The sequence below is a fragment of the Fistularia commersonii genome, chromosome 13, assembly GCF_037954325.1.
Source record: "Fistularia commersonii isolate RoL2024-O1a breed Wild chromosome 13, RoL_Fcom_v1.0, whole genome shotgun sequence".
NCBI classification, from domain to species: domain Eukaryota; kingdom Metazoa; phylum Chordata; class Actinopteri; order Syngnathiformes; family Fistulariidae; genus Fistularia; species Fistularia commersonii.
Genome location: NC_141296.1, coordinates 1,811,770 through 1,839,021, shown reverse-complemented (window position 1 = coordinate 1,839,021; position 27,252 = coordinate 1,811,770). Strand labels below are relative to the sequence as shown.

The 27,252-nt window shown below is 38.2% G+C and overlaps 1 protein-coding gene across 2 annotated transcripts in view; it reads left to right on the top strand.

Annotated features, from left to right (window-relative positions):
• Nucleotides 1–27,252, top strand: part of LOC147227510 (A disintegrin and metalloproteinase with thrombospondin motifs 2-like) — a 156,876-nt gene that overhangs the window by 111,989 nt on the left and 17,635 nt on the right. Inside the window, exons 5-13 of one of the 2 annotated variants that reach the window (XM_086158197.1) lie at nt 12,273–12,356; nt 15,250–15,406; nt 16,465–16,570; nt 18,265–18,408; nt 19,891–20,023; nt 21,016–21,045; nt 21,967–22,080; nt 22,207–22,352; nt 23,883–24,058. In XM_086158197.1, coding sequence (XP_086014323.1) covers nt 12,273–12,356; nt 15,250–15,406; nt 16,465–16,570; nt 18,265–18,408; nt 19,891–20,023; nt 21,016–21,045; nt 21,967–22,080; nt 22,207–22,352; nt 23,883–24,058 — 1,090 coding nt within the window. The remainder of the gene's footprint in view (nt 1–12,272; nt 12,357–15,249; nt 15,407–16,464; nt 16,571–18,264; nt 18,409–19,890; nt 20,024–21,015; nt 21,046–21,966; nt 22,081–22,206; nt 22,353–23,882; nt 24,059–27,252) is intronic. The other variant, XM_086158198.1, reaches the window with a different exon arrangement.

Genomic DNA, 27,252 nt, shown 5'->3' with positions numbered 1-27,252 from the left:
ACCAATATATTCTCTATCCCTCCTCTGTCCATGACCCAACCATCTCAGTCTGGCTTCTCTGACCTTCTCTCCAAAACATCTAACATGTGCTGTTCCTCTGGTGGACTCATTCCTGATCGTCTCCATCCTGGTCACTCCCAAAGAGAACCTCAACATCTTCATCTCTGCAACCTCTAGTTCTGCCTGCTGTCTTTTGGTCATTGGAACAGTTTCTAGTCCAAACATCATCGCTGGTCTCACCACTGTCTTGTCCACCTTTCCTTTCATTCTGGCTGATGTTCTTCTATCTCTTGGTACCCCTGACACTTTTCTCCACCCATTCCAACCTGCTTGAACCCGTCTCTCCACCTCTTTTCCGCACACTCTGTTGCTCTGGACTGTTGACCCTGAGTACCTGAAATCCTCCAGCTTCTTGATCTCCTCACTAGCACGCGAAAAATTAAAAAAAAAAAAAACATCTAACTCAGTCAAATAGAGATAATATCTTCAACTCTCCAAACATTTTTTAATGGGTGCCCATTTGTCAAGATATAGGTTTGTCTGAAGTCCATGGAGTTTCCATCCTTAAGCCTCTGACGCCGCTGGTCCAGTAGGTTTGTGGGGTTCGAGCCAGTTTACTGCGATCATTTTATGTGCAATTAATAGAAGAACTCTGAGCGAAAACACCTGGTTTTTCCTTAAATCGCTTGTTGATGCTGCACCCATAATAAATTGCTGTGGATCAATTGGTCTGTTTAATTTTAAAATCTCACTTATTTGTTTTTTTTTACCTCTTCCCAGAATTTCATCAGTTTAGGGCAGTCCGAAAAAAATGTGGGAAAAGTCCCCCGTTATGTCACATCCCCTCCAACACAGGGGAGAACAGTTATTATCATTAGAAGCTATTATCTGAAGATATTATCTCTATTTGACTGAGTTAGATGTCTTTTTGTGTTTTTTTTTTTTTTTTCAGTTTTATTTTATTTTTCGTTTGCTATTGAGGAAATAAGTGACCTATAAAGATTATTGTATAATGTATATCTTGTTATGAGGTTTTGTAAGAATGTGCATGACTGTTAAGGAACCTGTTCTAATAAATGTTCAAAAAAAAAAAAAGAAGCTATTATCAAGGGAGTTTTAAAATACCTTATTCTTTACTTCCAGCTGAACTCCCTCCATGTTGGGCTGCTTAAACATTTTTGCCGGGGCAACCAAGAACCCTCCCATTCTCCATCAGCAATCACTATATTTTCAATATTCGGTAGACAATCGTGGAAAAAGGAGCCGTCGCAGCTCCGCTCTGGTGTGCAGAGCCGGAGGAGGGAAAGAGTATTTTAAACAGAGAATCCGGAATAAATTACTGACAGTCGGATAAACAGAAAGAAATAAATAAGGGCCGCCTCCCACGCCTGGCATCGCAGCGACTTTCTTCATGAAAGTTTGCTTTGCTCATCGCAGGACGGGTGTGCTCTTCTTCTACTCCTCCCGTCTTTTTTTTTTCCCCCGCATTGTCGCTTCTCGTTGACTTTGTGGCATCCTCGCCATTTTTAGAAGAGCGGCGTTTCATAAAGGCGACTTTTTCAGGAAATGAAGGTACGTTTAGGAGGAGACGTTACAGGCCTGCGTTTGTGTTTTCCGTCTGCCAACGTTCACGCCTAAAGCGTCCTGTTTTTTTTTTTGTGTGTAATGAGCAAGTTTTTCGAAGAATAACTCTTAAAGATTCAGAGGATCAAAGAAACGGAAGTTCGCTCCCATTTTCGTCGTTTCGGCATCAAAATAAATCGGTTTTGTAAACGTTCAGAAAGTCAATATTACCCCGTCATGACTGACGGGTCGTAATTTCATAGCATCTGGAGACTTCTGGTGTTTCCCAACCTGGTAACAGTCACAAAACACACACCTGTAAAGTTACCGGTAGCCGCCACGCCTATAAATCACAGATCAATAAAATTGATTGATTGGAGGGGGGGGGGGGGGGCATGGATGATTTCATCCCACCTCCTGTCCGACTTTGACTTGTTGCTGATGTAAACAAGGGTCAAGAAGGACAGTTTGGTCAATTGCCGTTTGTGCCGAGTGTGTGTGTGTGTGTGTGTGTGTGTGTGTGTGTGTGTGTGTGTGTGTGTTGTGCTTGAAGAACGGGGGTGGCGCTGCTGTCTGCAGGACATCAAAGCACTCCCACAGAACACAACTAAATCCTGTCTGCAAAGTTCAAACGGAGTTCAGTGTGTGTGTGTGTGTGTGTGTGTGTGTGTGTGTGTGTGTGTGTTAAGTTGAATGTAAGTTCCACTTCCCACTCCTTTCCCATGTGTTTACCTCCCTGTTTTTTTCTTCTATTTCTATTAAGCGTCGATTGGATGGATGTTTAAAATAAATCCCGATCAACAATCAACTATAAATACTTTGCAACTCATTTTCTGTACTTTACTTTACTTTCTCACTTAAACATGGAAAATTAGTCATTGGACAGATTAAGATGTACTTGTTAGCAAAAATAAATGTCTTCTCAAAGAATTTGAATAAAAAATTGAATTGTGGAATACACAATGTTGAATGCAAAATGCAATCACATTTTGTTAAGCTGAATATGTAGATATATTAAAAAACTAATACTAAGTGCAACAGTTGATATAAAAAAAAAATAGATTGATAGATCCCAGGGGAAAATTAACTTGTCATACCTGTAGCAGACACATTTGTATGTTGTATAATATAATATAATATAATATAATATAATATAATATAATATAATATGATATAATATAATATGATATAATATAATATAATACGAGCATAACATTTACGTAAGATGGATATAATATATGACGGGATGTGTATTAATTATGTGTACAGAATGAGATGATATATATAAGATAAATATTTATGAATAAATGGATAGATGATTTATTGAATAATGATAATAAACTGACAATTTTATCATATCCATATGAAGTATTTACACGGCAGCAGAGTTTGAGCGTGTTGGCAGGAGAACCCAGATGAAAAAATAAAACTCAAGAATTTCCAATAATTAAAAAATTATGGTTTATCCTTAAAATCGGTTGTAATTGATCCCGGGTGATGACGGGCGATGAGGTCATTTACGGATCTTTTTTTTTTTTCTGTTTTTCTTTCTTTTAAACCATTCACTCTCATCCACACACCACATACAAGAAAGTACATAAATACTAAAATAACAGAATGAAAAAAAAAAAAGAATAGACAACCAAAACATCAACAACAAGCTTCAAAATTCAAATATGCTCAGTATAGAAAGGAGTTTCCCTACACGGTGAAATTCTTCCTTTGCTGTCCGCAGTGCATTGGGAAATGTGCTGGTAGAAGAGTGTAAACATTGTTATAAATATAATTATAGATATAAATGTGAACATTGCAATAGAACAGTGAGCAGGAAACACTGCAATAAGACATTTAAGTGCGAGAATGTGAACATACTACTATCTACTTGTAGGAGTCCACTATCTCCACCTCCTCACCCTGGATGGTGAGGAATTGAATAAAAGCTTTATCATTCCTCTTCTTGGGACTGGAAGTTAAAGATTAAGATCTGCTAACTGCTAATTTTCCCGACCAGGCAGCTCCGAGCGCCCTCCAGGGTTCCCGTCTGCCCGGCAACACGCCGATCACAGCATTCAGGTCAGGGATCACGGATGGACCGACTGGCGCATTTAATTTTTTTTTTTTTTTTTTTTTTTTTAATCTGTAACCCAGATTTGATAAGACCCCACGTCATCGCGTCATTGCAATTTGAAAATGCGAGTGCTAAATCGTGTTTTTTTTTGTTTTTTTTTGTTTTTTTTTTAACCTGTGACAAAGCACAGCACAGTTTGAAGGACTATTGGAGATTGTCATACAGTAAGGAAACGTGTTTTCACGCACAAGGAAATTCCGGCTTTGCCGTCCTGCAATGCAGAAGACACTCGTTAGCTTAGCAAGGGGCTACGATACAAATAAACAGCTGACAAAATTAGCAGGGTTGGCAACTTTTGCATCGAGGACTAAGGTGATCCGTTAAATCGCTAAAAACAGGCGACCAGACAGTTGTCACATTCAACGTCGGTCTTGTCAAAATCACATCGTTATTTAACTCGTAACCAATAGTTTAGTTTAGTTTAAAAAGTTTATTAATACAGTGTACAATTACATTAAGCACAGAGGCAGAGACGATTGTACCAGATTGTAGCTCATAGCTAATTTCCATCTGTAGTCCTGGGAAGACAATACAAATATACAACTGTACAAATAGACAATAAATATATAAAATATACAAATAGGCAATAAAATAACTATACATTATATAAACAGGCAATAAAATAAGTATTTTGCAAGTTGAAAGTGATATTGTTGTGATATTATTAGTTTGGTCATCTGATGTGTAACATCTGATGGCGAAATAGCCGTCTGGTATTGTTCGTGTGAGCATGTTTGGTGTGGCAATATAAACACAAAGATGTTCCCTCTAACATGCAAGCTACAAGGAAGGTACATCTAAGATTGTTCACGAGTGAGGTTATTTACATCAGTGATGTGCAGTCAGGGGAGGCAGCAGAGGCCGTGCCTCACTTGCACTTCTTGGAAAGAAAAAAATGAAATGATTATATTTATCAATGATTTGCAGTGTAAAGGTATTTTTCATTTCATTTCACCGGGTTTGGATTGTTATTTTATTTAAAATGGCTGGATTTTCACATTTAGGGGTCAAATACTGAGAAGAGACTGTTGAGCCTCAGTGACAGCTAACTGCTAGCATCCTCTGCACTAAGACCATAATGTCACTATTAAAACGTTTAAACACTTTTGGTATATGAACAACATTTCCAATTTGTCAACAAATGTATGTGTGTGACTAGTTTCTTGTGCTGAGCGATCAGAAAATGGCTGCCAAGAGCAGCTAAGTGAGGCACGCAGTTCTCCTGCCTCATGGTCGGGGGCGCTCCTGATTTCAGGGATTCTTCTTGCGACTCGTTAACAGATCAACTGCAGCCATCCATCCATTTATATCCTCTCCTCACTTTCAAAATGAGGATTACATACCCAAACTTAGACAATTCAAAGCTATTTGGACGTTACAGGAGCGGTTCAGATGCTCAGAATTGAGGTCCCCTCCTCTTTTCAGAGATTTTTTTTTCTTGTTTTGATAAAGATAGCCTCTTTGACTCCTCTCTCCAATCATCGGTCAGCTCTGGCCAGAATACGGAGATCTGCGGTTGGTCGGAAGCTGTTAGATTTGAAGATTATCCACAAAAAAAACACCGAAAAGAGGAGTCGCCACTGCGTAGTCTGAACGCCTAGCAATTCAGCGGCTCGGCTGGAAGAGCGGGAGTCCTTCCGATCCAAAGGTTGACGGTTAGATTCCACGGCTCGCATCTCGCACAGCATCGGCGACTGAGTGCGAACGCGATCTAGTGTGAAAGCGGCGTACAAGCGGCGAGCATTTACGCTACATTCGTGAAGAGTAATAAGTAATAAGCCAATGTATTTTGAAACACTTGAAAAAAAATGTTTATAAATAAATCACTAATATTTTACACAGCGTGCCAAATACCAAACTGAGTCCTCCATGCATTGATCGAATTAAAAAAAAAAGAAAATCACCTTTTTTTTCCTCCATTCCTGCCAAACCCTTTATTGAGACCTTGAGTGAAACGCTAGATTGCATTAACTAATGAATAATATGTGTGTGTGTGTGTGTGTGCGTAGCTGCTTTTCTATTTTGATCTTACACGTATTGCATTAATTTTTTTTTTTTTTTTAAATAATTTGTTTGTTGCATTTTTTTCAAAAATTGACTGTACCTGAGTGGTTTGAGAAGCAGTGCGCCACTGAAATGTGATAAAGACGGCGACGATCCATATTCATTAGCTCCAAGAAGAGCGGAGGAAAGAATGGCTGTCCAGGTAATAATAGACCCGCTGTCACCTGGATGTGTCGGGAAGCTCCTCACGCTCTGCCAGGCTCGAAACTCGGGAGATTCCTATCTGCTCGCAAAATATAATTTAAAAAAATATATATAAAAGCTTTCTTTTATTTGTTAAACATGATGTCTCGGTTTCATTTCGTCAGCACGTTTTAATGCGCTTTTACAAACCCTTTACGATGATATATTTTCTTAATTTGTGCTTTTCCAAGTGGTTACCCCCCCCCCCCGAGTACCTTATCCCTCACACACACACACACACACACACACACACACACACATTATTACCCCCTGTTAGATAAGATAAGAAAAGATAAGATAATACTTTATTGATCCCCATTGGGGAAATTCATTTGTCACAGCAGTGTAACAATAACAATATCAATAAATATGAATATAAATGTAAATAGAGGAGACAATTTAAAGGACAATAAGAAGTGCAGGGACAGAAAGCAGAATGACAACAAGGATATAAATAAACAGGATGGGAATGAGAAAAAAAAAATGTAACGATAAAGGGATCCTTGCAAGATAGGAAAACATATACCTTCAGTTCAAATGTATTAAACATACGATTAGATACTTCAATTATGTTTGAGCAAAATCTTGCAATTGTTTTGAGTGTGTATATTTATTTAAATCAAATTCTATTACCACCAATCCCTCCTCAGCAATTTCTTTTCTCGTTATTTATTTGTCTAAATACTTGCGGTGAAGAGGAACACGTTCTCTGCATAATTCTTTATTTTTTCAGCGCCGCTGACGTGCACATAATCCATGAAAATTGATTTTAAGGGCACAACTGTTATAAAGTGAAGTGAACTCAATTTGTAAGAATGAGTAAATGATGCCGTCCAGACAGGAGCAGAAATGACCTAACATGTGAATCTGAGAGATTCAAAATGATTTAAAAATGTATTTTTTGCAGTTTTCATTGCTTAGCGATTTATATAGTTTTTTGTTTTTTTTTTCAAATATAGAGATATTTATTTCTGTATTTATTCATAAAATATATTTATAAAAAATCTTCAACAAATATTTTGCTGTGCCATTAGGGTAGTCTAGAATAAAGCATATATATATATATATATATACACACACACACAGATATATATATAAACATACATATAGCATTTTAGATTATATATTTTTATTTTTAAAACAGCAAATATTTTGTTGTACTATTTGGGTACTTTTTCAGTCACAGTGTAAGTCCAGAGCAGGGTTGGGCAATTATTTTGGTCGGTGCGCCACGTTTCTTATTTAATTTTTATACACGGGTCAACCAGGTATCATTTAAACTGGAAAAAAATAACATTTCAATTTAAATATTGAAATTTTCTGATATTCCATTTACACTTTCAAATGATCACATAAATGTACAGCCATTATTTTGTATGGAATTATCCATACAAAATTAAACAAAAATATTGAATTATTCAAAGATAATACTTTATTTATATATATATATATAGAGAGAGAGATTTATATCGTATGTTTGTATATTTATATATTATATATTTTTATATTGAATATATATATTTATATATTATCCTTTTTATATATAAAAAAATATTCAACAAATATTTTGTTTTATTATTAGTGTACTTTTTTGTTCACGGTCCATTACTACATATAAATATGTATATATATATATATACACATATATGATATATTATATATTATATTCGCACATAAAAAGTCAAACACACAGTCGCAGCTGGAAAGATCTGCGCTCTGCTGGATCCCTGCAGGCTGGGAGGTTAGTAAAGACTCCTGGTGTTTCACTGTCTTTCTTATACTTTTGCCTGCTAAGATTACAAGGGAATGAGACAAATGTTACCTTGTGAGAAATCGAGGCAGAAATAACAGCGGGTAGCGGGCAGACGCCGTGAAGGTCAACTTCATCTGGCTCTCGTCGGATTTCCCGCCGCGCCCGGACCGTAACGTCGTCGGAATTTGGCGGATGTCTGAAAGACGGTGATCTTCCAAGTCGGGATCGTCCGATTCCGCGACCGGTTTGAAAACATCGGGTTTGTGAATGGAAAGAAAAGAATAATGGCATCACGGACGGGACAGCCTTTAAAGAAAACATTCAAATCGTCGGGTTTATTTTCTTGGAAGAAGAGGTTTTGGAGTTGCTTTTTCTTCCAACCGTAATAAGATATATATGACGAGTCGATGTTTGAAAATCCCATTCAGGAGAATCCTGGCAAATAAGAGACGCCCTTTTTTTTTGATATCGTTTGCGCGAATACTCCTTCACGTTTTTGTAACTAAACTGGAGGTGCAAAATAAGAGGACGTGCAGGATGGAGGCGAAGGTTGTCCGAGAAGATGAGATATTTTCATCTCCCGGGAAAATGCGGCGTTTCAAACTGACAAAGAAGCAGAAGTGATGTACATCGGCGTCGCATATCCATGACAACTCGGCGGATCGTCGTCCGTTGAAGTCGTCGGATGAAACCTCCGATCCTCCGGCGGCGTTATCTCCAGAGGACGTGACTCTGTTGCCAAGTTACCGGAACCCGTCTCCGCGGTTGTATTGTTAAAAATGAACATTTTAAAGCCGAGCCAATTACCTGAAAGGACAAACCGGCTCCTGACATGCCAGATGGCGCCGCGAAGGAGGATTTGAAGTGGCCGTCGTTGTGATTGAGACTTGCTGATATTCTTGATTTGTTCTTCTTCCCTTCGTCCAACCTTCTCCTCTGCTTCTTTTACGCCGGGGAGCTCCGCGTTCATAAAATCGTAGCTTCTCGTTCACACGTAAATATTGATGTTTTGCTTCTCGCAAGCGTTCCTCCTTCCACCCAGATCACAGTGTCGTCTGCAAACAGGCGCGTCCCGCCGTTTTGCAAAAAGAGACGTATTCAAATGCATATTCAAACACTTGATTGCCTTAACCTTGACACTTTATATTTATTGCATTTCTTATTCTCCGTCCTTCCTGCTATTATCTATTATTGTTATGTTTTGCATTACCTGACATACAATACAGTGCAATAAACCCTCTTTCCCACTTTTCACTTTTTTACCTTTTTCTTTCTACACATTTATCTATTTATTTGTCTAGTTGTTATTCATTTATTTACATATTTACATATATATATGTATATAGATAGATAGATAGATAGATAGATAGATAGATAGATAGATAGATAGATAGATAGATAGACCCAAAAAATACTCAATTCTAAAATACTATACTAAAAGACTCAAAATAAAATAAAAATAAATAAGATAAAATACATATATATTATAATAATAAAATCAAAATAAATAATAAAATAATATAATAATAAATAAAATGATATACATAAAGCATTTTATATATATTTTTTATTAATTTTGAATTTTTTTATCTTATTTTTTCATTACTATACAATAAATTTTTTCCACTTTTCCCCTTTTTTAGTTTTATACTTTTTTCATTCTACCCATTTATCTATTTATTCTTCTAGTTGTTGCTTACATTACATATATATTATATTATATTATATCTTACATATATATATGTATATATATATGAGGGCCAAATGAATCCTTCTATGACTCGTTATCAAAAAGGAGCGTTTTTTATTATTTCAATTTTAGATTTGGATCAAAAATACGAAAAACAGAAAAAACGGTCCAATTAGATTTATTTATTGATTTTGTCGGGACTCTGGACAGGCATGTCCTCGTCCACGGCGATCCCTGCCAGCCCCCCTATCGCCATAGCAACCAGGAAAGGGTCTTGGACTCGTCCCTGAGCTCCTTTAGCATATTTATCTTGGGCTTGGGATCACATGAGTATTTTAAAGCAAAAAAAAAATAGAAGAATAAAATAGAAAAATATTAATAAAAAATATCAATTGCTAGAAATGCCAAACATCTAAGTTCGCTCAATTGCATCGGTCAGATAATATTTTGAATTATTCTTAATTTAAAATTAATCCGACGGACAGATCTTTCAAAATCGACACATGTAGTTTTCCTCTCCAATATATTTGCATTAAACATTTTGAATTCTAAAGAATCGCCGTTGTGGGATTATTTGCAATATATGTTTATTATTTATAAACAAAAAAGCTGGATTCTGCGTTTGCTGTTTCCGAAAGCATCATTTTCTCACCCTCTCAAGCTCCGCCCTCGTTGGGACTTTGCCACATCTTACCTTTCCCGTGTGTGTGTGTGTGTGTGTGTGTGTGTGTGTGTGTGTGTTTCTCTGCAGTATATCCATCAGCTATCTCATTATGGCTTTCCGTTTTTACCTCCCGTTGCCTTATTAGGCTTCTCAGCCGGCAACAGAGGGCAACATGCCTAAACCTTAGTAACCTTGCCCTTCTTTCTTAGAGTGTGTGTGTGCACGTGTGTGTGTGTGTGTGTCCCTTGTTATGGCAAAAAGAGATCTTTATAATCATCACTTTCATCGTTTTTCAATACATAAACTTTCCAAAGCGCTCTTCCTTTCAGTACGCCCTATTTTGTGATTTAAAAAGAAAGATACCACCTGTTTTAGGCCACAAACTAACAAAGATAAGCTATAAAGTGACTGTAATAACCCGTTGCTGCACATCAATAAACATCCCTTTTGTAAATTCGGTATCTGGGAAGATTATCGATGAAGTTACTTTGAGACGGTTTGACCTTTCTGCAAGTCTGACCGACGGAAGAGTGGCGTCATTCTCCGAACGTTAAACCAACCCGTCCGTCTCGATCGTACCGGAAGCGCCTTTGGTACATTCGTATCTGAATAACTTGTAAAAGATAAGATAAGATAAGATAAGATAAGATAAGAACAACTTTATTAATCCCGAAGGAAGTTGTTGTGCCAGAGTTACAGAAAATATAACAGTAATAAATAATAAAAAGAAAAAGGCAGAATTAGAAATAAAAATAAACTATAAACTATAAAGTGTCTTAGTAAACAGTGATAAAACTATAAGTGTCTTAATAACAAGTGAGGTAAGGAGTGCACAATAGTATGATAAAAGGAAAAATTGTAGTGTAGCTGTTATGAAATGAAATATTGCACAGTTCTGAATATTGCACAGTGAAATGAAATATTGCACAGTTTTTGTTTTTTTTTTAGGTTAAAGATAGGTTTCCGTGTTTTTCAATGCAATCGTTGTATTTGTATTTGTCTGATGACGGGTTGTGGGGTGACAATCGACGATCACGTTTCGCGTTTGGTTTAGAAATGAGTGGGAAAATCGGGATTGGAATTTGAGTCTTTGACAAGACGAACAATTTATAAAGATAATCACAATTCTGAACCCGTAACCTAAAGTTTTTGAAGGAAAAGATTATTCTTATTATGGGAATCATCTGTGTTTAGAGCAGACCTGGGCATTTTACATCCATCCCTTTTTGCTTTTTTATCCGGGCCACCAAACTATTTTACTTTGAATTTTAATACACTAAGTACACTAATAGTGCAACAAAATATTTGTTGAATATATATATATATATATATATATATATATATATATATATATATATATATGTATATATATATATATATATATAAGATATGTGTATATATTTTAAAACTAAAAATATATAAATATACATAAAATATCTAAAACACACAATATAAATCAATATATACACATATATAAACTATTTTCTTTGAATATTTCAATCAGTATTTTCAATCAGAATTGAATTTAGAAACTTCTTATTTTTTCCTTTTGTTAAATTTTGTATGGATGATTAAATTCAAAATAATGTCGGTACACTTATATGATCAAGAATGATTTTAAAGTTAAAATAAAATGGTCAAAAAAATTGAAATATTTAGATCGCAATTTTCATTTTGTTCCATCTATATGATAGCTAGTTGGCCCGTGCATAAAAATTAAAAAAGAAATGTGGCCCGCCAGCCAAAATAATAGCCCCACCTGGTTCAGAGCAAGGGTTTGCAACCTTTACCACAGAAAGCCACACAACCCTTTTAAAATTTAAAGTGAATTCACCCTTTTTTTTTTTTTTGCCTTTATGTTATGTAGAAACAAAATATGTGTTGCATTTTTTTTTAAATCAACAAACAACTGGAGAGAAAATGAAATTACATTTCTGCCTGCAACAAAACATGTTGAACTCTGAAAAAAGTTACCTTTAAGCAAAATACAAAATGTCTATTTGAGTCCTTCTGGTATTTATGAAAAAAAAAAAAAGACAAACTTAAATTATCCACCGGCAACAAATCAAAAATGCCGTCGTCTCTCTCTCTCCCTGCGCTTATTAAGAGCGACAACACATTTAATTTAGATGTTACAAGATCAATCCAAATGAAAATTAAAGAGAATTTAATTCATTTGAATTAATCAAACCCCCGGCATAAACCGTTTGCTTTCACTTGTCTCCAGGTGAACGAGATCTACCACGACCAGTCCCTGGGTGCCAACATCAACGTGGTGCTGGTGCGAATCATCATGCTGGGGCAGGGAAAGGTAAGTCCAGGAAAAGTCCTGACTCCATCTCTGACATTGGGCTACAGTAGCTCGAATTATCTGCACACACTTTTTCAGCATTTGAGCTCTTTCTATGTACCGTATTTTCCGCACCATAAGGCGCACTGGATTATAAGGCGCGCCTTCAATGAATGGCCTATTTGTTTAAGAAATTCATATATAAGGCGCACTGTATTATAAGGCGCATGTGATAGAAGCTACAGTAGTGGCTGGCGCTGTGTTATGCATCCACTAAATGGGGCTGCGCTAAAGGGAATGTCAACAAAACAGTTTTCCCTTTTTCGGTTTAGTGACGGTGGACTGGCAGATGATGCGCCTCTGAAATGACACGGTAAAAGTTTTTGGCGTCTTACTTGGTCCGGCTCGCTCACCCCTTTGAAAGTTTAAAAAAAAAAAATTGGAGGATAACCACCATATTTTTTGCACTAAAAATCCTTACATTTTCTCAAAAATCAGCCGTGCGCCTTATAATCCAGTGCGCCTTACGTATGAATTCTTGTTGTGCTTACTGACGTCCGACCAAATTCAATGTGTCACAATGCGCTCAAACATCTCAGACAATGTAATTATATCAAGCTGGACGTTATTCCAACCTTGCACTAACTTCAGGTTGTCGCCGGCAACCATAAACCAATCGGAGAACAGTACGCTTACCTCCGAGACTTTTTGCAATAGCGGTTGGTGCAGTGGTTCTATATAATATCGCTGTACATTTGTGTGCATGAGGACCCCCAAAATGGCAGCTGTTTAGAGACACGCTTACGAAGCGTGATTCAAACTCAAGGCTATCAGTCAGGCAGCAGATGATGGGAACAGAGCGGCCGCCAAACAATTCAACGTGAATGAAGTGGAGGAAGCAAGCGGATGAACCGCAGCGAGTAAAGAACGACAAGCAGCTTCCGAGGGAACAAAACGAGATGATGAGGTTGTTTTGTTTAGCTTTATATACCGTATGTTTCATCACGCTCTTTACAACGCGGTGCGATGATGTATGCAAATAGACCCGTTCCTTGATACTGCGCCTTATAATGCAGTGCGCCTTATAGTCCGCAATATACGGTAGGTAACTCGCTAGCTTGCTAGAGTTTTGCAGCATTTTTGCACGCGGAAAAGGTCGGATGTCAAAGCGGCAGCCCTCTACGTCGATTAAGTGACGGATCTCACAGCGAGGACGGACGATAGGCCGACGTCTATTTTTTTAATTCCGTGCAATCGACATATTTGGCGCCCCCGATCTCCAGTAAGCGGCGCCGAGTCATAGACACACTTCCGAGCGAACACGCAGACACGCAACCATGCCCGGAGCCTGTTATTCCAGTGGACTGAGCAAAAGAGGAACTAAAAGCACGCGGCATCTCGAGGGAGTGTTTTCAAGTCGCACGCCTTCACAGTTCAGCACCAAAGCGCACAGAATCTCGTCCATTACGCAACCGCCGCTCCTCCCGGCAGACGGCGGCACGGAATCATGGGAAGTCCAGACAGAGATAAACAATCAATGATCGCCCTCCATCATTCATAAACAGAGAGACCGGATGAATAGGGTCGCATCCTTTTTTTTTTTTTTTTTTTTTTTTCTTTCAAATTGTAACGCTATCCGCCCGCGCTATCCAAAGAGCGGGACAAAGAAAGCTAAAGTGACGCGTGGCGGGAGGCGAGGAAGCAGGGATTACCCCACAGGATGATACAAATTACTTTATTGCTGGAAACGTGCTCTGTGATACACTTATCCTTCTGTAGCCTTATCTCTTCCTCTTCTCTCTGGGACTGGAGTCCCTCCGGAGCCTTGGATCACACACACACACACACACACACACACACACACACACACACACAGTATCTTACATTGGTCATTCTGGACCAGCCCCTGTGCAGCTCCGGCCAAAGCTCCGGCTGTCCATCATCCCCAATTACCGTGGCAACAGAGCTGAACCCAGACAGCCTGCAGATTGGCTGTGTGACCCTGAATGCAGACACACACACACACACACACACACACACACACACACAGGTCCATCCAGTACATTCTAGAGAAAAAAAGAAACATCTCTAATGATCATAGAAACATGTTAAAACGCAACGCAAAATGAAAATGCGGGCTGTTTCTGACTTCACACTCCATCATGTGTGCGGTGGCGAGCCATATGTCATTACGGCGGTTCGCTCATACCGCACATTCCTGATTTGACCGTGCGTTGTTCACGTGTGGAAAGCATGCAGGAGAAACCCGAGGCGTGGAAGGAGAAGAAAAGCAGAAAGAGAGAGAGCGGTAGTTATTGAAAGACGCGAATGGCAGTTTGTAGCGAGAGGATTGGAGATCCTAATGAGAGAACACGGGAGGTGATGCTCGCACCAGTGTGTGTGTGTGTGTGTGTGTGTGTGTGTGTGTGGGGAGCCTGGTCATACAAATCAAATCAGGAAATTAATATTAATGGTGAAATCGTAAATCAATAAATCATCATTAAATATTCAATAATTGTTGCGGCAGAGCCGTTTTTTATGTTTATTATCGAGATCCTCTAAATTACAGAATGCTACTACTTCTCACCTACTTTCTATCTGGTGTGTTTGTGTTCGTGTGTGTGTGTGTGTGTGTGTGTGTGTGTGTGTGTGTGTGTAAAAACACAGTGACACTGCCCCCTACAGGGACAAACGAAACATTGCTTTAGAATTAGATACTTTTAAAAATACTTTTCCGGACTCTTTGTTTGTTTGTTTAAAAGTTTATTAGGCAGCACAGAGGCAGAGATATTTGTACCAGATTGTAGCTCAAAGCTAATTTCCATCTGTAGTCCTTTTTTCATGAACTTCCGTAGGATTATTCCCGTGCGTTTGTGAACATTTCCCCCTTTTTTTTTTTTTGGTTTTTTCTCAGTCGGCGAGTCTGATTGAGCTGGGAAATCCCTCCCAGAGTCTGGAGAACGTGTGCCGCTGGGCTTCCCTGCAGCAGAAGCAAGACACCGGAGACGCCGAGTATCACGACCACGCCATCTTCCTCACGCGGCAGGAGTTCGGCCCCACGGGGATGCAGGGTGAGGAACGCCACGCCGCGTCCGGACGCCCCCCGAACGCGACCGTCGCCTTAAATAAAAACAAAACAAAAAAAAAAAAGCGGTTCGCTGTGCATCGGAGTGCAGGCTAACAGGCGGGCTCAAGGGAGAGGCCTGGAAAAGGCAGCGGCCTCGCAATGCAGAAGCCCTTCAGCTGCCCTTGGGCTCAGCCTTTAGCAGCAGAAAATCAATAGACGGAGCGCCGCCAACCACGGCGCCGCAATTAAAGGCAGAACAGGACAGACAAGCACGCCGGGAGTTGGAGATTGGCGTACGTCAGGGTGCGGGGCGACACTTTCCAGTCGGCATCAGATCTGCAAAGCCGATCATTTTTAGCTCGACTGTGTTCGGACGCGATGGCGCGTACGGGGGATGGATCACGAAAATGACATGTGTGTGTTTTAGGAAAATACTTTAAGAGTCGGGTTTGAAAAAAATCGGTACACCGAAAAGAAGGATGAATTATTTTATATATATTTTTATTTTTTTTTTTTTTATTGCATTGCATTTGGCAGACGCTTTTATCCAAAGCGGCTTACAATAGAATTTTTTTTAAATATATATATTTTATATATATATTTGTGTGTCATATATGTGTCATATATTATGTGTCAATCATATATTTCATATATATATATTTATATATATTTTATATTTATATAGGAGACACGTGTTTCCATCCTCATGCCCAAGTTTGCTCGAAACATCGTGCGAGAATACGTTTTTTTATGTGAATATGTAAACACATTCATCTGTCTTTTTGGAGCACTTTTGGTTTGCAGATTTTTTTCAAACTCTCATCATTTGGGTTTTTTTTTTTATCCCTAACTGAGCAGCGGCGTATCCTAAATATTTATAAACATAATTTTTTAATATCTGAAACAAAAAGATTTAATTTAAATTCTGCAGCAAAAACTTTTTTTTTTTTTTTCATTTTTTTTGATTATGTCGCATTTAAATCTTTGGATGCATTCATTTATTTAATCAAATTAAAAGAACATATTTCCAATCAAACAAATCGTTTTTCTGGCGTCGCCTAGGTTACGCCCCGGTGACGGGGATGTGCCATCCGGTGAGAAGCTGCACTTTGAATCACGAGGACGGTTTCTCCTCTGCCTTCGTGGTAGCGCACGAGACTGGACATGTGTGAGTACATCCCCGGGAGAAGATGCAACAACCAGCCATTTAAAGGACGGACGGTTTATTTCACTGAAAAATGAGAGAAAAAACGCTCCCTCCTGATCTCCTAGGGAACATACCTGATCAGAATAAACAAAAAAAAAAAACCTTATTTGTCCCAGAGGGGCAATATGGGGAGGAACGTTGTGAACATCAAGAGTAATAAAAAAAAGAAAAAAAAAAAAAAAAAAAGAAATAAATAAATAGATAATAAATAAATAAAAAAGAAAAAAAAAATTTAAAAAGATATAAATAAATAAATATTGCCCGACGGGCAATATTGGGGGAACGTTGTGAACATCAAGAGTAATAAAAAAAAAAAAAAGAAAAAGAAAAGAAATAAATAGATAATAAATAAATAAAAAAGAAAAAAAATTTTAAAAAGATATAAATAAATAAATAAATAAATATTGCCCGACGGGCAATATGGGGGGAACATTGTGGACATCAAGAGTAATAAAAAAAAAAAAGAAAAAGAAAAGAAATAAATAGATAATAAATAAATAAAAAAGAAAAAAAAATTTAAAAAGATATGAATAAATAAATAAATAAATAAATATTGCCCGACGGGCAATATGGGGGGAACGTTGTGGACATCAAGAGTAATAAAAAAAAAAAAAAAAAAAAAAAGAAAAGAAATAAATAGATAATAAATAAATAACAAAGAAAAAAATAAAATAAAAAAGATATAAATAAATAAATAAATATTGCCCGACGGGCAATACGGGGGGGAACGTTGTGAACATCAAGGGTAATTAAAAAAAAGAAAAGAAAAGAACTAAATAGATAATAAATAACTAAAAAAGAAAAAAAAAATTAAAAAGATATAAATAAATAAATAAATAAATAAATAAATAAATAAATAAATATTGCCCGAGGGGCAATATGGGGGGGGGGGGATGTTGTGAACATCAAGAATAATTAAAAAAAGGAAAAGAAAAGAAATAGATAGAAAATAAATAAATAAATAAATAAGAAAAAAATATATATAAATACATAAATAAATACATAAATAAATAAATATTGCCCGAGGGGCAATATGGGGGGAACGTTGTGAACATCAAGAGTATTAAAAAAAAAAAAGAGAGAAAAAAAAGAAATAAATAGATAATAAATAAATAAATAAGAGAAAAATAATAAAAAGATATAAATAAATAAATAAATAAATACATAAATGAATATTACCTGAAGGGCAATATGGGGGGGAACGTTGTGTACATCAAGAGTAATTAAAAAAAAAGAAAAGAAAAGAAATAAATAGATAATAAATAAATAAAAAAGAAAAAAAAAGTAATTAAAAAGATACAAATAAATAAACAAACAAATACATAAATAAATGTTGCCCGAGGGGCAATATGGGGGGGGGGGGGGGAACGTTGTGAACGTCAAGAGTAATTAAAAAAAGGAAAAGAAAAGAAATTAATAGATAATAAACAAATTAAACAGAAAAAAATAATTAAAAAGATATAAATAAATAAATTAAAAATAAATAAAGAATAACAAAGAGAGAATAATGAATACATATATTTATTATATATATAAATGACAAAACTGCGCAATATCGTTTAAATCATCGGTACATGTATCCTCATTTTCCCCTCATTTCACCTCCCTGTTTTTTTTTTTTTTGTTGTTGTTTTTCTTTCCCCGGCTCCCCGCAGGCTCGGGATGGAACACGACGGTCAGGGGAACCGGTGCGGCGATGAGGTGCAAATGGGAAGCATCATGGCTCCGCTGGTTCAAGCCGCCTTCCATCGCTTTCACTGGTCCAGATGTAGCATGCAAGAGCTCGGACGCTACCTCCAGTAAGACTCTGCACGGTTTGCACACAATCGCGTGCTAATTGTTGCCTCGGTGCCGGAGAATATTAATATTTCATTTAAGAATACATGAATGGCCTTAAATATCCTTTCACCCATAAACCTGCGGCTGAACTGAAGTTGGCAAAGCGATAATCAGTGGATTTTTAATGTTATAGTTGTTTCCTGTTCAGTTATATAAGACCAAAACCGGGAGCATGTGGAATTAAATCAACAACCAGTGTTGTATAATTGATGCGTGACAGTCCCTTATTGTTTAGAAGTACTCGGACCGTATTTGCATAGCTAAATACTAAATTAATATATGTGCATGTGCACATATATCTTTAGTATTTTTTTACGTATTTATTTGTTGAAGTGTATCCTTAACTATATTTTGTATTTGCGTCACAAAACACTAGATGTGTATTTATATAAATGTATTTATTCAAGCATATTCAACTTAAAAATCACAGTTAAAGCATATATATATATACTATGAAAGTCGTATTCATATATATAATTTTTCTTTTTGTTGAAGCTTATCCTTAAGTATATTATGAATTTGCCACACAAAACATATAAATGTATTTGTTCAAGCATATCCGCAACACTTCAAACTATATATACTATGAAAATGACATTTTCCATATATATTCATGTATATCCCAAAGTCAACTGTAAGAATTTTAATTGATACACCATGAAAATGACAATACATCTATTTAATTTTAATTATAATCAATAAATATGATTTTTCAGTCAATAGATGAGTCAATAGATGAGTTGAACACAATAAATTGGACTTCCGTATGTATTTACAGGACTGTTTAGAAAATTAGAATATTGTGATAAAGTTCTTTATCTTCTGTAATGCAATTACAAAAACAAAAATGTCCTAGATTCTGGATTCATTACAAATCAACTGAAATATTGCAAGCCTTTTATTATTTTAGTATTGCTGATTATGGCTTACAGCTTAAGAACACTCAAAACTCCTATCTCAAAATACTAGAACATCATGATATTAAGAAAAATAATAGATAAAAAATAATTAGAATATCATTAAAAAAACAAAAATTACTTTTTCGTAATATTCTAATATTTTGAGATAGGATTTTTGAGTTTCCTTAAGGTGCAAGCCATAATCAGCAATATTAAAATAATAGAAGGCTTGCAATATTTCAGTTGATTTGTAATGAATCCAGAAGGTATGACATTTTTGTTTTTTTTAATTGCATTACAGAAGATAAAGAACTTTATCACAATATTCGAATTTTCTGAGACAATCCTGTATACATATATATATATATATAATATTTCCTACTTTTTGAATAATTAAAATACATCTGAACTCACCTCATATAATTCATTTTTTTTTTTTTTTTTTTTTTTTTTAATAAGGCATATCCCTGCTCTAATTGTAATATCATGAACAGATATACAGTGAACGTTTTTTTTTTTGTTTGTTTTTTTTTTCTCTTGCAGTTCCTATGACTGTCTCCGTGACGACCCCTTTGACCACAACTGGCCGTCACTGCCCAAGCTTCCCGGTTTGCACTATTCCATGAATGAACAATGTCGCTTTGACTTCGGTTTGGGCTACACCATGTGCACGGCGGTAAGAGGTCCACATAGTCCTGTTGTCACAGTGCAGACATACTTGGAGTATATTCGCACCGAGGAATTTAACGTAATCTCTTGAAGTTGACTTCTGCCACCGTGACACACACACACACACACACACACAGCTTACATTCTACTGATGTCTTTTATTTTCCTCTCCCGGCCTCTGGTGGGATTGACGTCTTGCTTAAAAGCAGGTAATTGGTTTTGATAGCTACTTTTTTTTTTTTTTTTTTTTTTTGTCCCTGCTATCAACATTGGAAAAAAAAAAAAAAAAGTTCCCGCCACCACATTTAGCAGTAATAGCACGGCGCCATTAAAGCAGGGGTGTCAAACTCAAATACACAGTGGGCCAAAATAAAAAACTGAGACAAAGTCGCGGGCCAACATTGCTATTTATTGAAAAAAATCTCTTGATATAACAATGAACCCAAACAAGTTTTGCTTAAAAACTAAATATGGGACAAGCATAGCTTAACACTATACAATATATGACTTAATATCGCACACATGCAAAATTTTTGCCTAAGTAGCAGGGTATTAGCATAAGGTCGCGACTGTCAACAGAGCAGAGGGCGTTTATGGGTCCTGTTGTGATTTTTGTGCCCAAAACACCAACAGAAAATTCAGGATTTATAGAATTAGCAATACATGCTATGTAGACTAACCCTGCGGGCCAGCTCCTACAGTCATTTGGCTAGTATGTCTTAGCGGGCCAAATTTAATCACAGTGCGGGCCAGATTTGGCCCGCGGGCCGGAGTTTGACACCTATGCATTAAAGGGACCTTAAACATGTAGTAGATGAGCGGCATCTAATGCGGACGTCTTGCTTTTTCCCTGTGGCCCTCATACTCCCTCTATGGCTGTGAATCGACTGTGGCTCACTGTTAGCAAGCTTCTGCTTTATTGATAAAGGGCTTGTTCGGGGGCCTTTGCACACATTGTTAGATTACCCTCTATTCTCTTGTCAAACCCATTCCCTTCAGCTACAAAAGGCGGGCCAATCAGGAACGCAGGTAAGGTAACCCCACCTCCCGGAAGACATGTGGCCCGTCATTTTCTTTTCGTTTCTTTCTTTTTTTTTTTTTGTCCGATTTTGATTTGTCTTTTGTCTCCTGAAGTTGTAAACGTCGCTGTTTCCATTCTTTTACTGTACTCGTTTCTCTGTTTCCCATTGTCATATTTTGGATGTCGGTCTGCGGGATTCTAAAACGCTCTCACGTCAAGAGTGGCTGGAATATATCTGGAAAAAAAAAACAAACAACACATAACAATCGGAGCGTTTGCCGTAAAATCTGCGTCGAATCTGCACCCCCGGCAAGAAACTAGCGGAAAAGCTCGGAAAGACGTTTTCTTTTTTTCCATGTTTCGCCGCCTCTGCTTTTAGGATCCTCCAGCCTGACGTCGCCCGGCCATCGATTGCGATTTGACCTTTGACCCGCGTAGGTCCCCTGTGGTCGCGGTCGGTAGGGACGGTCGCGTAAATGAGGACGCCGGACGCTCGCATTGGCGGCACCTCATCCATGGTTTCTATCAAACGCCAAAAGGAACGGGGTCGTCGAGGACGCCGATCCCGAATCCTTTCCCCCTTTCTGACCCAATCGCGAGGCGTCGAACTCACGGGATTCGCCTCTGTCGCAATTTTTATTTTTATTTTTTGGTCCAGTTTGCACGACTGGCTCTGCAACAGTCCGACGCGGGGGGTCGGCGATGTCGTTGATGTCGTTGTCGTCGGGTATCCCGCTGTTGTGGTTCTTATTGTGATCTCTTTATTCTCATTGATTTTTTTTTATTTTTTTATTTTTACTCCTATTTTCAGTGTTGAGTCTCATTCCAACTGTTGAATTCTGTTATTGAAGGTCAGTCTGTAGCCCGTGTGCGCGGTTCGCGTTTTACCTTAAAATGGTAAACGGGATTTCCCCCTTTGTGTCCCGCAGTATCGCACATTCGACCCATGTAAGCAGCTGTGGTGCAGCCATCCTGAAAACCCCTTTTTCTGCAAGACGAAGAAAGGCCCGCCCATTGACGGCACGACGTGCGGCGACGGGAAGGTACGCCGCTCTTCCCCATCATCTATTCTTGCAACCTTTATATCGCACGCCCTGATAAAGGGAAAAAAGAATTGTTAGCGCAACATCCAAGTAGCGACCGTCTGCTGTGTTCTCGGACGATTGCAGCATTGTTTTAAAGGTCGCTGCATCTGGCTGACGCCCGACATCATGATGAAAGATGGAAACTGGGGTTCGTGGAGCGAGTTTGGCCAGTGTTCCCGCACATGTGGTGGAGGAGTTCAGTTTCGCACGCGCGACTGTGACAATCCCAGGTAGGGGGGCGAAGAAACGCCAGCAAGCTAGCAGAAAATAGCTTACAGTGTTTGTGTCTTTGCTTAATTATAGCATTTAGCTTCTTTGTTGGATTTTTTTTATCAGGCGTTTCCTCTATATGTTAAAATTTTTTAAATATCACAGAGATATTTGCACATTTTTTTAGAATTACTCTCAAGAATCAGCCTCAAGTTGAAATCATAATTTCAATTTCGAATGGGTTAAAATGGGATTTTCACACGTGATGTGACAACCAACAATCAAGCTCGGTAAAAAAAATCAAAGGTTTTTGTCTTTGCCTAGCATTTAGCTTCTGTGTCTGAATATTTATCAGGCGTTTTTTCTGTACATTTGAATTTCCAAAATATCACACAGATATTTGCACATTTTTTTAGAATTATTCTCGAGAATCAGCCACAGGTCAAAATAATCATTTCAATTTCGAATGGGATAAAATGGAGTTTTTCATCTTTTGCCATCTTTTCACATGTGATGTGACAACCTCAGGTAGGGGGGGCGAAAAAAAACGAGCAAGATCGGAGAAAAAAAACTCACAGGGTTCATTTTGTTTTTTGTTTTTTTTTTTAATTATAGCACTTTTTATCAGACTTTTCTCTACATATTTAAATTTCTAAAAATAGATGATTGCAAATTTTTTGAGTATTATTCTATTCTTTAAATTTCTGAAATATCACAGAGATATTTCCACATTTTTTTAGAATTATTCTTGAAAATCAGCCTCAAGTCAAAATAATAATTTCAATTTTGAACGGGTTAAAATGGGATTTTCCCACGCGATGTGGCAACCAACAATCAAGCTCGGTAAAAAAAAATCAAAGGTTTTTGTCTTTGCTTAGCATTTAGCTTCTGTGTCTGAATGTTTATCAGGCGTTTTTTCTGTACATTTGAATTTCCAAAATGTCACAGAGATATTTGCACATTTTTTGAGAATTATTCTCGAGAATCAGCCTCCAGTCGAAATAATAATTTCAATTTCGAACGGGTTGAAATGGGATTTTCATACGTGATGTGACAACCAACAATCAAGCTGGGAGAAAATAAATCCCAGTGTTTTCGTCTTTCCTTAATGATAGCATTTAGCTTCTTTGTCTGAATATTTATCAGGTTTTTTTTTTCTATACATTAAAATTTCCAAAATGTCACAGAGATATTTACACATTTTTTGAGAATTATTCTCGAGAATCAGCCTCCAGTCAAAATAATAATTTCAGTTTCAAATGGGTAAAAATGGGATTTTCACACATGATATGACAACCAACAATCAAGCTTGGAGAAAATAAATCCCAGTGTTTTCGTCTTTGCTTAATAATAGCATTTAGCTTCTTTGTTGGATTTGTTTATCAGGCGTTTCCTCTATGCATTAAAATTTCCAAAATATCACAGCGATATTTACACATTTTTTTTTTAGAATTATTCCTGAGAATCAGCCTTCAGTCAAAATAATAATTTCAGTTTTGAATGGGTAAAATGGAATTTTCACACATGTCTTTTCGTGGTGGACGTCGCAGGCCGGCCAACGGAGGGCGCACCTGCATCGGGGCGACTTACCAGTTCCGGATTTGCAACAGCGAGGAGTGCGAGGACATCTACAGCGACGTACGGGAGGACCAATGCCACGCCTGGGACCCTCGCTACGACCTGCAAAGCAACAAACACCAGTGGCTGCCTTACGAGCACCCTGACCGTGAGTGTTAAGACGGGTGAAAAGTTGGCGGTGTTTGAAACGCAGCATTTTTAAAAATATCGCCTCCCTGTTTGGAGACACTATATGGAGGCTCACAGACGGGTCCTTCTGATTTAATATCCAATAACATCAATATACCGTCATACACTATATGGCCAGAAGTATTGGCTCATCCATCCAAATAATGGGAATCAGGTGATTCGATCACTTCCAGGTGCGTAAAATAAAGCATGCCGACTGTAGCAATGGACTCCGGATGGACCAATCGCACTTCTTCATCTGGCAATCCGATGGACGAGTCTGGGTATTATTTTCAGGACTATAAGGCGCACATAGAAGTCTTAGATTTTCTTCAAAATGTGCGGCGCCCTGTCGTGCAGCGCGCTGTGTGTGTTGTTGTAAGGCGGACGTAGTAGAGACACCATGAGGACGTTAAAGGGGGAAATATGGGTGTTGATTGTATATAAGAGAACGGGTATGTGTGTTATGCAGAACATCGTTGTCTTAACAACCCTGAAAACATCTCCGACAAACACATCCAGCCACATCGCTAACATGGACGAGGTGCCGCTCACTTTCCACATCCCGGTGAGTCACTGTGGAGAAGAAGAGGACCAGCACGGTAGCGAGACGCACAACGGAGTTTGAAAAGTCTTCTTGGAGACCAAAGGTTCACTGGCAAGTTACGCCACAATTTGTGAATGGATTGTAGACGCTCGGGCTAACGTGTCTGCTGGAACTGTTGTTACTTTCGCAAAAGCCGGCATCATTTCCGAGGGAAGCGACTCTGACGGTGAAGAAAGTGAACCCGGCAAGTTTGATGGAGATTTAGCGCAGCTGTTCAAATCAGAAACAGAGGATGAGGACCTCCATGGGTTCGATTGATGACGATTACTTGTAAAAAAATGTGAAAACCAAACTCAGTTCAGCTCCCGCTCGATTTTTAAATACGCAGACTTGTATGCTTGTGTGTGTGTTGTTGTTGTAAGAGTAGAGGACACCATGAGAACGTTAAAGGGGGAAGTGTGGGCGTGGATTGTACATAAAAGGAACTCTGAAAGCTTCAGCATACCGAGACATTTTGGACAATCCCATGGGAACAGTTCGGAGCCGGACCTTCCTTTTCCAACATGACTGTGCACCAGTGCACAAAGCAAGATCCAGAAAGACATGGATGAGTCTGGTGTGGATGAACTGGACTGACCATCAACCCCATAGAACACCTTTGGGATGAATTAGAGACCGAGAGCCAGGCCTTCTCGTCCAACATCGGCGCGTGACCTCTGGAAAAACAGTCCAAAATTGCCATCAACACCCTCTTGAAGCTTGTGGACAGCCTTTCCAGAAGATTTGAAGCTGTTCCAGCAGCAAAGGGTGGACCCACGTCATATTGAACCCTCTGGATCAGGAATGGGATGTGGCCTGAGTTCATATCAGGGCAGGTGAGCCAATACTTTTGGCCACATCGTGTTTGTTATGTCTTGTTTATCTTCCTGATGGGTATTAAAATATCCCACATCAGGGCGACTCAATCTCCACCTCTATGCTCGTGTCCTCGCTTAACTCTTCCATATGTCCAAGTTCTAAATGACTTTTCCATGAGTGCACGAGCACAGATGTGCCTGCTTGTGTTTTGGAAGGGAAAAAAAAAAGGACACGGCGAGGTGAAACTAAATTCCATCCGTGGTCCGTCATCTCCTACAGTAAGAACCAGATAAGGAGAAGGAAAAGTATCCGGATTTGGGCGTTAGAGGTTTCTCATTCGTCCGGGGTCTTTTTGCAACTCCGCTAAAGTTCTTTAACCAGGATCCGTCGGGTTCAAGCAAGTTTTCGACCACCTGGTAAAAGGTTTATCCGCTTCTAATCCCGGCTGAGCTGTTTCCCAGCAGCCGGGACGCCTCCGACACCGGTTCCACGTTCTTGGACGATCAGAGAAGTAAAGCGCGTTTATAAATCCCGGGTCCTCGGTTTCAATTCCAACAACGGGGGATTTTCTGCGGAGGAGTTTGCACGTCCTCCCACGCCTTTGCTAAATCACCCAGATATGTGAATGAAGGAGCGGCCGAGCTTTTCCCTTCAGGAGTTATTCAACCTCTCTGCCGCAACTATAAACAGTATCATTTGTCCATAAAATTGTTGTTTGCACACCTCTGCACTTCCTTAGTAACATTAACGAAAAGAAAAAAAAAAAAAGAAAAATAGATCGACTCACATTAGCGATAACATTTATTAACATAACTGAAGTAGCTTTCACCAAGCGGGATGATTGTTGCCAATATTCAGCACATTTTCGCTGAAAAACTCGCGCGGCTTATCAGCGTAATAAGATAAGATAAGATAAGATAAGATAAGATAAGATAAGATAAGATAACTAAGATTTACTAAGACACTTTATAGTTTCACTGAGACACTTTATAGTTTATGGTTTATTTTTATTTCTAATTCTGCCTTTTCTTTTTATTATTTATTACTGTTATATTTTCTGTAACTCTGGCACAACAATTTCCTTCGGGATTAATAAAGTTGTTCTTATCTTATCTTATCTTATCTTATCTTATAACATGACATAACATAACATAACAACTTTATTGATCCCCATCAGGGAAATTCCTTTGTCACAGCAGCGTAACGGTTATAATGTCAAAAAAAAGGAAATATATATGAGTATAAATATAAATAGAGAGGCAGAGGACAGAAAATAGCAAAATTTAAAAAATCCCCCCAAAAAATCCACAAATAAATAGTCAACAACAACACCAGGGATGACAATGGGCAACATCAAGGAACAGCGAGGGTGGAAAATACACAACAAGAACTAAACAGCAATATAAATAGTGACAAAAATAAATAGCAATGAAAGAAATAAACAAAAATAGGCAGGATGTGTGCTGGCCGGGACAAACAAGGATAAAAGAGACAGCAGAGTCAGGACATAGCGAGTGGGTGAGGTCTTGAACGTGGAAGGGTTGTGAGATTGTGGAATTGTGTGGCGTCCAAACTGCTGCCGTCCCGTCTGAATAATATCTTTCGTTTATTTGTCTTCATTCTGTCTGCTGACAACATTTTTAAACCCAGTAAACACAGCGTTTTTTTCTGGCCTCCCGCCGTAGTCGCGGCGAAGCCAAACGTACGGCCCGCGGGCCGCCGCCGGCCCGCCAGGAGGTCCAATCCGGCCCGTGGAATAAATCTATAAT